Source organism: Phalacrocorax carbo, chromosome 2, assembly GCF_963921805.1.
Source record: "Phalacrocorax carbo chromosome 2, bPhaCar2.1, whole genome shotgun sequence".
Lineage (NCBI taxonomy): Eukaryota > Metazoa > Chordata > Aves > Suliformes > Phalacrocoracidae > Phalacrocorax > Phalacrocorax carbo.
In genome coordinates this window covers 3294633-3309212 of record NC_087514.1, presented here as the reverse complement: position 1 = coordinate 3309212, position 14580 = coordinate 3294633, and the positions used below count along the sequence as shown (strand labels likewise).

The 14580-nt window shown below is 46.7% G+C and overlaps 1 protein-coding gene across 8 annotated transcripts in view; it reads right to left on the bottom strand.

Moving 5' to 3' along the window:
* Positions 1–14580, bottom strand: part of TSNARE1 (t-SNARE domain containing 1) — a 511863-nt gene that overhangs the window by 391645 nt on the left and 105638 nt on the right. For all 8 annotated transcript variants that reach the window (XM_064442004.1, XM_064442001.1, XM_064441997.1 and 5 more), the window contains one exon: positions 1329–1451. In XM_064442004.1, the coding sequence (XP_064298074.1) occupies positions 1329–1413 (85 nt within the window). In that variant the 5' untranslated portion in view covers positions 1414–1451. The remainder of the gene's footprint in view (positions 1–1328; positions 1452–14580) is intronic.

Here is a 14580-nt window from a genome sequence, read left to right as displayed (position 1 = left end):
AACAGCACTGTCGAAAACAAAAGCAACTGAAGAGAGGGGTGGTGTTCTACCCCGGAGCAAAGCGATAACACAGCCCTTTGCTATGTTACAAGGTCCCCTTTCCTGATGCTTCTGCAGAGGTCTGAACTCCCAGTCCTGCCTACATCGTAGCCACTGCAGCCTCACCCTGCAGTGCAAGCCAGACCCAGGACCAAAATTAAATGCCAGAACATACTCCAGCTAACAAGGCTTGCTGAAAGCCAGACTAGATTAACCCAGATCTGGCCCTACAGCAATTGCCCATCTGGACTGGGACCTGGCACACATCTGGGCAGATGGAAATGTGGTCTTATCTGCCCATATGGGCTGGCCTCTCAAATAGCAGCTCAGAACTGGGCAGGATGAGACCTACCTTCCACCTCTGTGCATGAGCCAGCCCCACGTCAACAGGGACAACTGTTGCGCTTCCCAGTGTTCTTCTTGCAGAAGATGCCTCCTACCACTTGTCTGTGTCAAGAAGGGGACACAGTGGAGTCAACGCCTTCAACACAGAAAAGCAGGAGGCTACAATCATTAGCTGCACCCCATGTTATGACAGTTACATCATGAATTTGCTTTTATGAAGCACAGCTTCAACTTCCACATTTGGAACCATTTCAGATACACAGGTTTGACACCTGGATGCTTTTCTCTTTCTACTTTAGCGTTTCTAGAGTCCTTTGGGGCAAGGGGGAAACAAGTAAGGAAAGCACATCTGGTCTTTGCTTAGAAACATGCCACAAAAATAGAATCCACAGTCATTTGCAAGACACTGTTTATGGTTTCAGCATTTCCTGAGCAAGTCTTTACCCCTGTTGCTACATCTGAGCACATTTCCCAGATTCAAGCAGCCTCCTCACCAGCTAAGTTACCCTCTGTGGAAGCACAGCCTGCTGCCCTTTGCACATCTTCCCAGCTGTTCCCATCATTTGTGTGCCTACAGCCAGCCACAGTGCAGCTACTTGGACAAACTTCTTGCAAAGGTGCTGGGTATATGAGGAAAGTCATGAGCAGGTCTAGAGAATATACTACATTTCTTCTTGTAGTCCCCCAAAATACCTCCAAAATCCTCACCAGTGCTGCTCTTCCACGTTGGAGCCTCAAGCCCTGAGCACTAAGATGTGGTGCCTCATCATACAATTGAACCCAATCAAAGCTTGGTTTCCACCTGTGAAAATCACTATCAGAAACGACCTCTGGAGTCAGCATGTTATTTATACAGCAGCCACACTGAACATGAGCAAGTACAACTTCAGTCCCCAGGGACTTGTTCAAGCATAATAAGTTACAGCAAGGGATCAATACTTTACCGAGAGGTTGATAGCCTTGTCTCGAAGGGCCTCCAAATGGACTCCTGCTCCCAAATCCACTCCCATCAATGGATCCATAAGACATTTTCTAGATATCAGTGGATGTGGGATTATACTTCAAAGCTAAGAAAACAGAGAAAAAGACAGATACAACACTGTTAAAGGTCAGTCAAACCCCAGTATACAAGACTATATCCAAACTTCAGGATGCTACCTAAAAAAAAAAAAAAAAAAAAAAAAAAGCAGTAAAATCCAGGTCTTCTGGACTACAGCTGATCTTGGGGGGTAAAGAAGTAATTTGACCTCCCTGTGCCTTATTTACTCCAGTGATAAAGGCCAACCATTTATCTGTTTCAGCCATGGCAAGACTTTTAATTCCACGCTGTTCACAAAGTGCCTTGAGATCCTGAGCTGGTACGCAAAGACTAGGCAGTCAATCAAAAAAAGGTAATGCTGTCTTCTGGAACATTACCACTACGCAGCTAGCTAGGAGTCTATCTATCATACTGCAGTCTTGATGAGCTCTCAAAAGAGACAGTTTACTGCTATATTATAAGCTCCTGGGCCTCTAATATAAATATTGAAGCCAGAGTTATTTTTCCTTGCTGGTTTAAAAAAAAATTTTAAAAAAAGCCTGCAAGGCCTAAGGTAGCAGCAGCAGAATGAAATCAATGCAGCACTGTCACAGAAAGACTATTTCTTCCCCCTTCCCAGGGGGAGAGACAGGCTTTGTTTCTCCATGGGCCCCAGACACCCTCCAGCATATCAGCAGGGTCCCAGGACTTCGATATTAAAAATAGTTCAACCCTAAGGCATGGAGAGGATGATGGCAAAGGAAGAGAAGAGATACAGGTGCCGCATCAGTTGAGGCATGATACAGAACCAAACCCAGCTGCTGCTTCCTTACACCAAGACTATGAAAAAACACCCCAGACAGGGAAAATCTGAAGGCTGAGGATACTTATTCCCTGAAAAAGTTGGAAGTCAGTGCTATCTACTGGGTAGCCCTTCATCAAGCATCTCTGCAGTGATGATGCAGTAGAGCAGCACGGGAGAGTCCAGTGGAGAGGACACGTTGGCGTGAGATGATGAGGAAACAGGGAAGTGGCACAACCAAACAGCTTGAAAACTGCCTCTGTACAGAGGTTGATCCTGACCCATCCTTTCTTTAGAGATAAGCAAGTGGAAACATTTGCTGCCATGACTTCCCCAAGGCCACATACAACAAATGCGGAGTGAAAGTCTACACCGTGTTGTAAAATTGCTTGATTACAATTAGGCAAGTGTTTCTTTGGCAAACAGTGAATGCATCTATTTTTTCCCCAACAGAGTGGTTTGAAAGGGGGAGAGAAGGAAGGCTTTTAGAGCACTCCAAATGTTTCATGTTGATTTATCATTTTCAAAGCATGCTTCCATTTTAAAACTTTTTCTCTCTGTAAGGGAAAAAAAAAGAGAAAGAACTGAAAATGAAATATTTTGTTTTAGTTTAACCAACGTTTTCAGAAACAACCGCCTCCCACCCCATCCTACTAAGCCATTGAAATATCCCTTATTCACACAGCTCCGGAACAACACTCCTAGCCCACAGTAAATACTTACAGGAAAATTTAACAGCAGATCTAAATACCTTTAATTTGATTGGCAATAAAAGCATTTCCCTCCCCATCCCCATGGAACCTCCCAAGTCTTTTGTCTACCGCTCCTCAGGGAGACTTGGCCAATTTACTGTGAAGGCAGTTTGCACAAATTGGAACAAACGTTGCCTAACAAACTACACACAGAAAAAGATTTTTTAAAAAACAAGAAGAAAAAGAAATTATTTTTATCACAGCTTTACCCTCATCACCTAAAATACAAATGAAGGAACAACCATACCCAAGCCAGACTAAAAGGACATCCATCCTGCCAGAGGCAGGAATTTGTTTTTTAATGACATCAACTTCTTCTTGCTTTGTATATCCTGTAGAAGTCAGTCATGCAGTGCGTATAACAGAAGGATGTAGGATCTCAAGGAGAGGGTTGGTCCATGTTTTTTGGATTGGGAAATGTACTGGCAGGCAAAACCAAGCTGAGAAATTTATTTAAAGAGTTCCCCTATACACACCAGTCTCCACTGAGAGGGACTTTCAGATGGCCAGCATAATTAGTAGCAGGAACGAAAGGTAAGATTTCAGCATGGAAGAAATAGGTTAGAGAGCACTTTAGGCAATTTAAATTTTTTTGAAGTTGATTTTGCCTGAGAAAGACATGAGCATACTGGAAAGAAATGGACAGACATGGACATATTGGAGTGAATCCAGTGAAGGGCCATGGAGATGATTAAGGGATGGAAGCGTCTGATATATGAGGAGAGGCTGAGGGAGGTGGGACTGTTCAGCCTGCAGAAGAGAAGGCTCAAGGGGGCATTATTAATGTGGATAAATACCTGATGAGAGGAAGTAAACATGATGGAGCCAGACTCCTCTCAGTGGTTCTCAGTGACAGGACAAGAGGCAATGGGGATGAACTGAAATATGGGAAATTCCACTTAAAAAAGAAAAAAAGCTGTTTGCTTTGGTGGATTTTTTTTTTTTTTTAATGGTGAGAGTGGTCAAACACCAGGACAGGTTGTGCTGAGAGGTTGTGGGGTCCCCATCCTTGAGGTATTTAAGCGCTGACTGAACGTGGGCCTAGAGCAACCTGCTCTAGGTGACCCTGCTCTGAGGAGGGGGGTTGGACAAGATCACCTCCAGAGGTGCCTTCTCGCTTTAGTGGTTCTGGTATTCTGCGATTTTCCTCCTAAAATGCCTGAATCAGCTTGAGAGCTGTTCATGGCCCCCTTGGCAGACTGGAAGCTAACTGTGCCTATTTACTAAATAGGGAAGAAAGGAAGAGTAAGACAATTGCAAACCCATCAGCTTCAATTCCATGTCCTGCAAAAACACTGGAATGGATTCACTGACAGTATCTGATGGTAGAAAACAGAGTAACAGCCAGCACGCATCTGGCAACAAGTCAGATCAAACCAATGTTAACTTCTTTACGCAACAAATTAGCAGGCAGTGAAGTTCATAGAAAACCAGCAGATATTACAGGTTTGTGCTATTAGTGGTTTCCTTCCGTGGCAGAAGAAATGTACTGGAGGTGCAGGTAAATTTTATTTAATTAGAAGAATGGTCCCAGTGGAACGTTGTCACAACCAAAGAAGAACCTGCGTGAGGTCCACCAAGCTCTGCTCTCTCCATGTCTATTTTGAGGAGTGAGCTGGGTGATGGAACAGGGATTAGCTTCACAGAACGCACACAGGACACCAAACAGGGAGGTTAGATGACAGCTTCAGCATTCAGAAAAATCCTAACAAAACAGAACTGATGTTTGACAAAGAAAATAAGTTGCTACATAATTCGGGTGAAAAGTAGGACCTGAATTTAGAAGCAGCAAACAAGTACATAAATGGAGGATGGGGAACAACTGGACAGTGCTGCAGAGAATCATAGAATTATTTCGGTTGGAAAGACCTTTAAAATCATCTAATACAACTGTAAACCTAACTGTAAACTGCCAACCCCACCACTAATCCATGTCCCCAGGTGCCATGTCTCCATGTCATTTAAATACCTCCAGAGAAGGTGACTCCACCACTTCTCTGGGCAGCCTCTTCCAATGATTCATGACACTTTACATGAAGACATTTTTCCTAACGCCCAACCTAAACCTCCCCTGATGCAGCCCGAAGCTGTTTCCTCTCGTTCTATTGCTAGTAACCTGGGAGAAGAGACTGACACCCCCTCACTACAGCCCCTTTCAGGGAGATGTAGAGAGCGATAAGGTCTCCCCTGAGACTCCTCCAGGATAAACAACCCCAGCTCCCTCAACCGCTCCTCAGAAGACCTGTGCTCCAGACCCTGCCCCAGCCCCGCTGCCCTTCTCTGGACACGCTCCATCAACTCAAGGTCCTTCCTGGACTGAAGGGCCCAAACCTGAGCCCAGCATTCGAGGTGGGGCCTCCCCAGGGCCGAGCACAGGGGCCCCATCCCTGCCCGGCTCCTGCTGGCCACACCAGTGCTGACACAAGCTCGGGGGCTGGTGGCCTCCTTGGCCACCCGGGCACTGCTGGCTCATGCCCAGCCGGCTGTCAGCCCCCACCCCCAGGGCCTTCTCCGCCGGGCACTTCCCAGCCCCTCTGCCCCAGGCCTGGGGCGTTGCCTGGGGTTGGTGTGACCCAAGGGCAGGACCCGGCACTTGGCCTTGTTAAACCTCACGCAACTGGCCTCGGCCCATCAATCCAGCCTGTCCACATCCCTCTGCAGAGCCTTCCTACCCTCATGCAGATCAACACTCCCGCCCAATTTAGTGTCATCTGCAAACTTACTGAGGGTGCACTCGATCCCTTCATCCACAGCATTGATAAATATATTAAACAAGACTGGCCCCAACACTGAGCCCTGGGGAACACCACCTGTGACTGACCACCAACTGGATTTAGCTCCATTCACCACAACAATCTGAGCTCGGCCATCTAGCCGGTTTTTTACCCAGCGAAGAGTGCACTCGTCAAAGCCATGAGCAGCCAGCTTCTCCAGGAGAATGCTGTGGGAGACAGTGTCAAAGACTTTACTAAAGTGCAGGTTGACATCATCCACAGCCTTTCCCTCATCCACTAAGGTGGTCACCTTGTCAGAGAAGATTAGGTTGGTCAGGCATGACCTGCCTTTCATGAACCCATGCTGACTGCGCCTGATCACCTGGTTGTCCTGTACATGCCACCTGATGGCACTCAAGATGATCTGCCCTATAACTTTCCCTGGAACTGACGTCAGACTGAGAGGCCTATAGTTCCTTCCGTCCCTTCTTGTAGATGGGCGTCACATTGGCAAGGCTCCAGTCAACTGGGACCTCCCCAGTGAGCCAGGACTGCTGATAAAGGATGGAAAGTGACTTGGTGAGCACTTCTGCCAGCTCCCTCAGTAACCTTTGGTGGATCTCATCTGGCCCCATAGAGTTGTGTATGTCTAAGTGGTGCGGCAGGTCACTAATCATCTCCCCTTGGATTATGGGAGCTGCATTCTGTTCCCTGTCCCAGTCTTACAGCTCAGGGGGATGGGGGCCTGGAGAATAACTGGTCTTATTATTAAAGACTGATGCAAAGGCCGCATTAAGTACCTCAGCCTTTTCCTCATCCTTTTTCACTATGTTTCCCCCCACATCTAATAAAGGGTAGAGGTTCTCTTTAGCCCTCCTTTTGTTGCTAATGTAGTTATAGAAACATTTATATTGTCTTTTACAGCAGTAGCCAGATTAAGTTCTAGCTGGGCTTTGGCCCTTCTAATTTTCTCTCTACATAACCTCATGACGTCCTTGTAGTCCTCCTGGCTTGCCTGTCCCTTGTTCCAAAGGTCATCAACTTTCCTTTTTTCCCTGAGTTCCAGCCAAAGCTCTCTGTTCAGCCAGGCTGGTCATCTTCCCCACTGGCTCATCTTTCGGCACATGGGGACAGCCTGTGCCTGCACCTTTAAGATTTCCTTCTGTAGAATGTCCAGCCTTCCTGGACTCCTTTGCCCTTCAGAACTGCCTCACAAGGGACTCTGTCAACCAGGCTCCTAAACAGGCCAAAGTCTGCCCTTTGGAAGTCCAAGGTAGCAGTTCTCCTGACGCCCTTCCTTATTTCTCCAAGAACCAGAAACTATCATTTCATGATCTCTATGCCCAAGATGGCCTCTGAGGATGAAGCGATGTTGTAGACTGCAAGTTGAACATGAATCCATAATGACGTTGCCTGTAGAAGTGGCAGACATCACTGTGGGATGTATAAATCTGATTACAATCTTCTAGACAGGTGAAGGAAACCTTTTGCTTGACCCCATGCTGTGGAGTCCTCAGCTGTAGGCAACAAGCTCCAGCAAAGATTTTGCCAGAGACTGAAGAGAATCTAGAGGGAACTTGAAGAATGACAACAGGTCAAGAAAACATGACCTGCTAGGAAAGACTGAGTAAATGGGGTTGCTTTACCTATAGAAGGGAAGATTGATGGGAAAATCTGAGCCTTCACATCTCTGCAAAGCTGCTGCAAAAAGGCAGGGATGGAAACATTATCTTCATGTTGGACAAGGGAAGAGCTCTAAACCAAAGTAGGAAAGATGAAACGAGGCATTGGGAGAGCCTGTGAGGAAGGATAGAGCACCTCTGGGGACAGGCAACATGGGGAAGGTTGTCTTATACCTGGAGGTGATAAGACCAGCCAGTACTGGTCAGGGGCTGATAAGAGGTCCACTCCCATTTAACATCTTCATTAATGACCTGGATGATGGAGCAGAGTGTATCCTCAGCAAGTTTGCTGATGACACCAGACTCGGAGGAGTGGCTGATACATCAGAGGGTCATGATGCCATCCAGAGGGACATGAACAGGCTGGAAAAATAGGCCAACATCACACAACAGTTGAGGAGACTATCTAGGCTAACCCCGCCCTGCTCAAGGCAGGGTCAGCTAGAGCAGGTTGCCCAGGATTGTGTCCAGTTGATTTTTAAACATCTCCAAGGATGGGGACTGCACAACCTCTTCAAGAAACCTCTGGCATTTGACTTTCATAAACTGGAGTCCATCCTCGGTATCTAACCAGCCACATCATCAAAGTGCAGGTGGTGACTGATTATGGGGTGGAAGGAAGGGGTCACACAGGCAGTGTGATCTATTACAAGAGCAGTCACAGTCACAAAACTTCCAGACTCACAACTTCCAGTCTTGCATTTGCATGCGTCCCAGGCTGAACCTTCATTCTTCTCAGAACAGGTCCATCACAACGTAGGGAGGAACTCCAGATTACTCAGTAAATAACATTAGGAACTTGGCTGTGTATTTAGTGGGACCTTCCGGCAGGCTAATAGCCAGCTGAAGCCAAGACCAGGCATCCAGATGAATTCCTTGCCCTGAATTTCACAGTGAGCTGTTGGTGCTGCTGGGCTCCTCACCAGGATTTTTCCTGCCTGGCGAATAGCACTACCACCACAAAACAGACTGTTTCTGGTTACTGTTCAGCTCTAGAAAAATAAAATCACAGTTTGGATATTAATTACCTGCCATTAATGAATGCAGGGGGTGGCAAGAGCAATGAAACTCTTGTATTCTATTCCCAGCTCTACTACTGCCTTGTTGATGGAGAAGTGCTTTCACTGTAGGCTTCAGGAGCGATTAGCAATGATGACACCTCCGTTTCTGGATGACCAACTACACATACATTTTTCCAAGTTTTTTTTAACCCAGATAAAATCCTTGTACCAACCAGCCTGACCTTCTTCATAGAGTAGATCATTTCACATAAATCATTTTTACGCATCAACCCCTACAGCCTCTGGTCAGACCAGGTCACCTCTTTCTATAAGAGCCTCTTTGAGGCTCCAGTTAATGAAGGATCAGCGCCAACCACTCCTTTAAGAGAGCTGCGTCTTCTCACCTCTTGAACTTCGCTGTTTGATCACTATGTTGCCTCTTAACCTTCCCTCAGATGAACTAAACAGATTGAACCCCTTTCATTTCTCACTAGTAGGCTTGTTTACCAGCATACACAAATCATAACAAGGGAGAATGTTCAGTATTTTCTTGCTTTCCATACAGCTGCCTCCGTTTCCCTGCCTGTAAAATGGATGGACAGATACTGTGCTCTCCTTTTTGCAGGGTACCAGGATTAACTTGATTAATATGGAAATTTTTTGAAGCCGTGAGATGAAAGGGCATATTTGCAAAGTGTGCTGCTTTTCCAAATCCCCGCTAACAGACTTGACTCTGTCACTTATGTCACAGACATGCTGCTTTTTAGCTTTTCTTCTCAAGGATTTTCTCAATTATTAAAAAAAACTCAATAAACCTTTATGTTGTTCACCTGGAAAAATGTCCCTTTCCTCTTTCTCAGAGAGCCTGAATTTATGAACAAGCTCTACTGCTGAAGCACCTTTTTTTTTTTTTTTTTTTTTTTTTAATCAATGGTTTTAACATTGAGTTGGTGTAATTGCACAAATCCCCGAGTGCTCACTGAGCCTCGTAACATGACTGTCAGGAGGTCAATCAGAATAGCTGTAGGGGATGACTTTCTTCTTTTTCAGTCTGTGCCTTTGAGGTAATTTATGCTCCTCTGGATCTTTTGTGATGTTCGTAATATTAACGTTGTGTTCTCAGGTGGCTTTGGGCAGGAAAGGCAAGGAAGCAGTGCTCCAGGAGCTGAAGAAATGATTGGCGGGAGAGTGGTCCAGGAGTGATGCCCTGTGTGCAGTGGGGCTGGGGATGCAGCAATACACATGCTTCCTCCTACTTCACCTCCCAGTTAAGTTTTAACGCTGATGGAATGTCCTTAGAGAGTGAAGTCATCTCTGTCCCCACGACCCGAGTAGCACTGCCTAGCTTAGGTTGACACAGCACAAAATACAGCAACAGTAACAAAAAAACAAAAAAACAGGAAAAGGTTCTTCCCCCAGAGGGTGGTGGAGCCCTGGAACAGGCTCCCCAGGGAGGCGTCACAGCACCAAGCCTGGTGATATTCAGGAATCCCTTGGACAATGGCCTCAGAGACATGGTGTGAATTTGGGGTTGTCCCGTGCAGGGACAGGAGTTGGACTCGATGATCCTTGTGGATCCCTTCCGACTCAGGGCATTCTATGATTCTATAGTGAGACCTTACACAAATTGAATTGGCTTCCAGAAACTTCTAGAGCCACATATGTAGTACTTGACAGGCACAATGTCACTTATGACTGTAAACAACCTGATTCAACACACTGAAGCATGCTCTTGTCTACCCTCCTCCAGCTGAAGTGTACTACTGAGCGAAGCGAACGCCCACAGCCTTAAGGCATCGTGGAGTAGGTGCAAAGTAAAAACAGCATGGATTATCTCAGAAACGAGCTGCTTCTGCTATTCTGAAGATTTGCTAAGAAACAACGAGAAAAATTCTCTTTATGCATTCTTCCTCATCAAAGCCTTATTTCAGGAAAGCATCTGATCACTTACTAACAGATTTAGTTTTTCTTCCCTGCGGTATAGCTGCCATCGTAGATGTCTCCAGCAGCAGAGCAGAGCAGTTTGTCTCAGGACCAGATACTATCAGGATAGGCTGCAAAGCCAGAGATACCGAGATAAGACATCCATGACATTTTATGGAGATATATACTGAGCCACAGAGACAGTTGGTTTGCTGTGCTTCTCATTGAGATGACACTAAGAGCTCTGGCTGGCCGGAGCACACTTGATTGCAACCTTTACTTAATCTCATTTTTCCACCAGCTCAGTAACACTATGCAAACTCAGCATTAACAGTTTCTGCCTAAACCTTTCTTTAATCAGTCATTCTTTCCCAAGATTTGCAGCTAACAGCACCCATCAGGAACACCAGACCCTTTCTTATCGATCACAAGGCAACTCCATCCCCACCAAGCTCCTGAAGGGTCTATCTAAGACCTCCTATTGACATTAAAGGACTTAAGATCTGATGGACTGTCACGCAACATAAACGAGAAGGAAATCATAAGCAACAGAGGCGGGAGGGAAGGAACGAACACCTGCAAATCATCTGCATACATTTCACGTTACACAAATGTCTGCGTATCAGACATGCGGAACAGAGGTAAGGTAAGCAATCTGGAAGCCGGTTGTGTTCTTTCATGTCAGTCCCAGTTGCCACTTCAATACACAGACTTTTCTTCCACATTGACCTGACTGCATGTCTTCTCACAAAAGAACTGAAGACAGTCTTTAAATCCTGCTAAGTGACACCAGAGACAGGCTGGCCTTAGGCAAATGCCAAGAATAAGGAATAGATATATTTTCTTTAGCTTGGGAATCTCAGATTCCTAGACCCCCTGTTTAAGCTGTATAAACTTCTTGAGAGCAAAAGTAGCTATTTAGGGCTGCTAGAAAAAGTATTCCATCAAAAGGATCACAGATGCCATGGGAAGATGGATGTCTTCCATTTTCAAAGCACAGGGCAGCACACACTGAAACAGTTTGGTTCCCAAAAGCAGCAGCCAAGTGTGATAAATGACAAAGTGATTGCACTAGCAAGGTCAGCCCTCAGGACCCAAATTTCTTTTCGCCTGGAGAAGCAATCAGGCTTCCTTGATACTGAGATATTTAGATGAAGAGAAAAGAAGAAAGACTGTCTTTGGGAGACTGAAGATGTTTGGGAGTCTACCGCCACAGTTATATGCAACGTTTTCTACTGTTCAACTCCAGGCTATATGGATGGCAGTGCTTAGATGACTTAGTGCCGGGTCACTGTTTGCTCAGTTTGATCAAAATGTGATGTCACCCTTCCTATTTTTTAAACTGACATTAAAATAATGGTTAAACATTTCTTCCAGCTCCTGCAAGAAAACATGATCGAGATGGCTTCCAGCGCTGAATCTCTCTAATATAAATGCTCTGAAACAGTGTCTGTTCTAATCCAAGGGTTTTCTTTCTCTTTTTTTGCCTGCATTTCCTTCTTCTATTTGCTGTTTTGTGCCATGTTGTCTACTTTTTGTGAACTTTGCATGTAGAACGGTCTTAATCTATCCATATGCTAGACAAACACAGAAGTATTACATACTTCAGTGAACAGCAAAATTAAGTTTCCAGTCAGTTCAGAATCCAGGTTTCACCTGCCTTTTCACAGGTTACAAAAGATGAATATTGATGTCTATTTGCTGTAAAAAAAACAGTGAGGAGGAATACAGAGAAGAGGGTATTTGTGTCTGAAGGACTTGGGGGATGGGATCCAAAGTCGCGATGCTAATGCCATTACATCCAATTGTGGAATACACCAGACCAACCAGAGCAGTGACAAAGGTGCTTTATCTGCCTCACGAGATGACAACTGGAAGACCAACCACCTCAAGGGTGTGTACGGCTGTAGTGGGTCCTCATGCACTCCTCCAGGGAAACTTGCGTGCTCAGTTACCTTTCTGAAATGCCTGTACACCAATGCACGCAGCATGGGGAACAAACAGGGGTAAGGGAATCTTCAGCAGCTGGCTGACTAACTTGGTGAGGAGGGCTTTAAACTGAAGGACTTGGAGGGTGGGATCCGTTGTGAAAACGCTCACACCAGCACGTCCAACAGGGGAGTAAGTGAGGCCAAGCAGTGTGGTGATAAAGGTTCCTTGGCTGTCTCCCAAGAGATGAAACAGAAGAGTAATCACCTCAAGTGCATGTATACAAATGCACGCAGCCTAGGTAACAAAGAGGAACTGGAGCTCCGCGCCCACTCTGAAGGGTACGACATCATAGGAGTAACCGAAACATGGTGGGACAACTCAGATGACTGGGGGATCGCAATGGAGGGTTACAGGCTCTTTCGTAAGGACAGGCAGGGTAGAAGAGGTGGCAGTTCAGGCAAACTGGATCCTGGCAAATCCATGGGCCCCAATGGGATACACCCATGAGTGCTGAGGGAGCTGGCGGATGTTCTTGCCAAACCACTCTCCACCATCTCTGAAAGGTTCTGGAGGGCAGGAGAGGTGCCCGAGGGTAACCACTGTCACTCCAGTCTTCAAAAAAGGCAAGAAGGAGACCCAGGAATCTATAGGCAAGTCAGCCTCACCCCCATCCCTGGAAAGGTGATGGAGCAGTTCATCCCGGAGGTCATCTCCAGGCATGTAGAGGACAAGAAGGTTATCAGAATAGTTAGCATGGCTTCACCAAGGGGATAACATGCCTGACGAACCTGGTAGCCTTCTCTGATAGCGTGACTGGCTGGGTCGATGAAGGGAGACCAGTGGATGTTGTTTACATCAACTTCAGCAAGGCTTCTGAGACTGTCTCCTATAACATCCTCACAGGCAAGCAAAGGATGTGTGGGTTGGATGAGTGGAGAGTGAGGTGGACAGAGAAGTGGCTCAACAACAGAGCTCAGAGGGTCGTGATCAATGAATGGGGCAGAGTCCGGCTGGAGGCCTGTCACTAGCGGTGTTCCCCAGGGGTCTGTGCTGGGGCCAGTCCTGTTCAACATATTCATCGATGACCTGGATGAAGGGACAGAGCGTAACCTCAGCAAGTTCGCTGATGATACCAAGCTGGGAGGAGCGGCTGATACACCAGAAGGCTGTGCTGGCATCCAGCGAGACCTGGACAGGCTGGAGAGCTGGGCCCAGGGGAACCTCATGGAATTCAACAAGAGCAAGTGCAGGGTCCTGCACGTGGGGAGGAACAACCCCACACACCAGCACAGGCTGGGGGGGACCTGCTGGAGAGCGGCTCTGCTGAGAGGCCCTGGGGGTGCTGGGGGGCAGCAAGGTGACCCTGAGCCAGCACCATGCCCTTGTGGCCAAGAAGGCCAACGGTGTCCTGGGATGCATTAAAAGGAGTGTGGCCAGCAGGGCGAGGGAGGTTATCCTCCCCCTCTACTCTGCCCCAGTGAGGCCACATCTGGAGTGCTGCGTCCAGTTCTGGGCCCCCAGTTTAAGACAGGAAACTACTGGAGGAATCCAGCGGAGAGCTACGAAGATGCTCAGGGACTGGAGCATCTCCCTTATAAGGAAAGGCTGAGAGACCTGGGCTTGTTCAGCCTGGAGAAGAGAAGGCTGAGGGGGGTCTCATCAATGATTATAAATATCTGAAAGGTGGGTGTCAAGAGGATGGGAGCAGACTCTTTTCAGTGGTGCCCAATGACAGGCCAAGGGGCAACGGGCACAAGATGGGACACAGGAAGTTCCACCTGAACATGAGGACAAACCCCTTCCCTGTGTGGGTGCCAGAGCAGGGGCACAGGCTGCCCAGAGAGGCTGTGGGGTCCCTTCCCTGGAGACATTCACACCCTGCCTGGACGCGGCCCTGTGCCCCTGCTCTGGGTGTGCCTGCTCAAGCAGGGGGTGGGACGGGATGATCTCCAGAGGTCCCTTCCAACCCCCACCAGTCTGTGATTCTGTCTAGTTTGGCACTGTGTAGTTAAGAGTAAACTTATTAATTATAAAACATATAAGTGCATGAATGGAGAAAGACCAACTGCAACACACCAGGTTAGCTTATCACAATTAGAAATAGGATTTCTAAGTTTATGTTGGATTTCAACAGAATAAGAAAAAATACATCTGAGGGTGGCAAGCAGTTTTGAATCCACAGGAACACTCTGACAGATCTACATTTTAGGGGCACGAGATACAGGGTAAAATGGGATGCGTGAATTAATCAAGTAATTAATTCCTAAATCCCTGGATCCTGCTCCCCCATAACCCAACATCATTCTTTTCCTGTGTACTACTTCCCAAAGTAGAAATGCTGCTATTCAACGCACACAGTCAGAATATACATC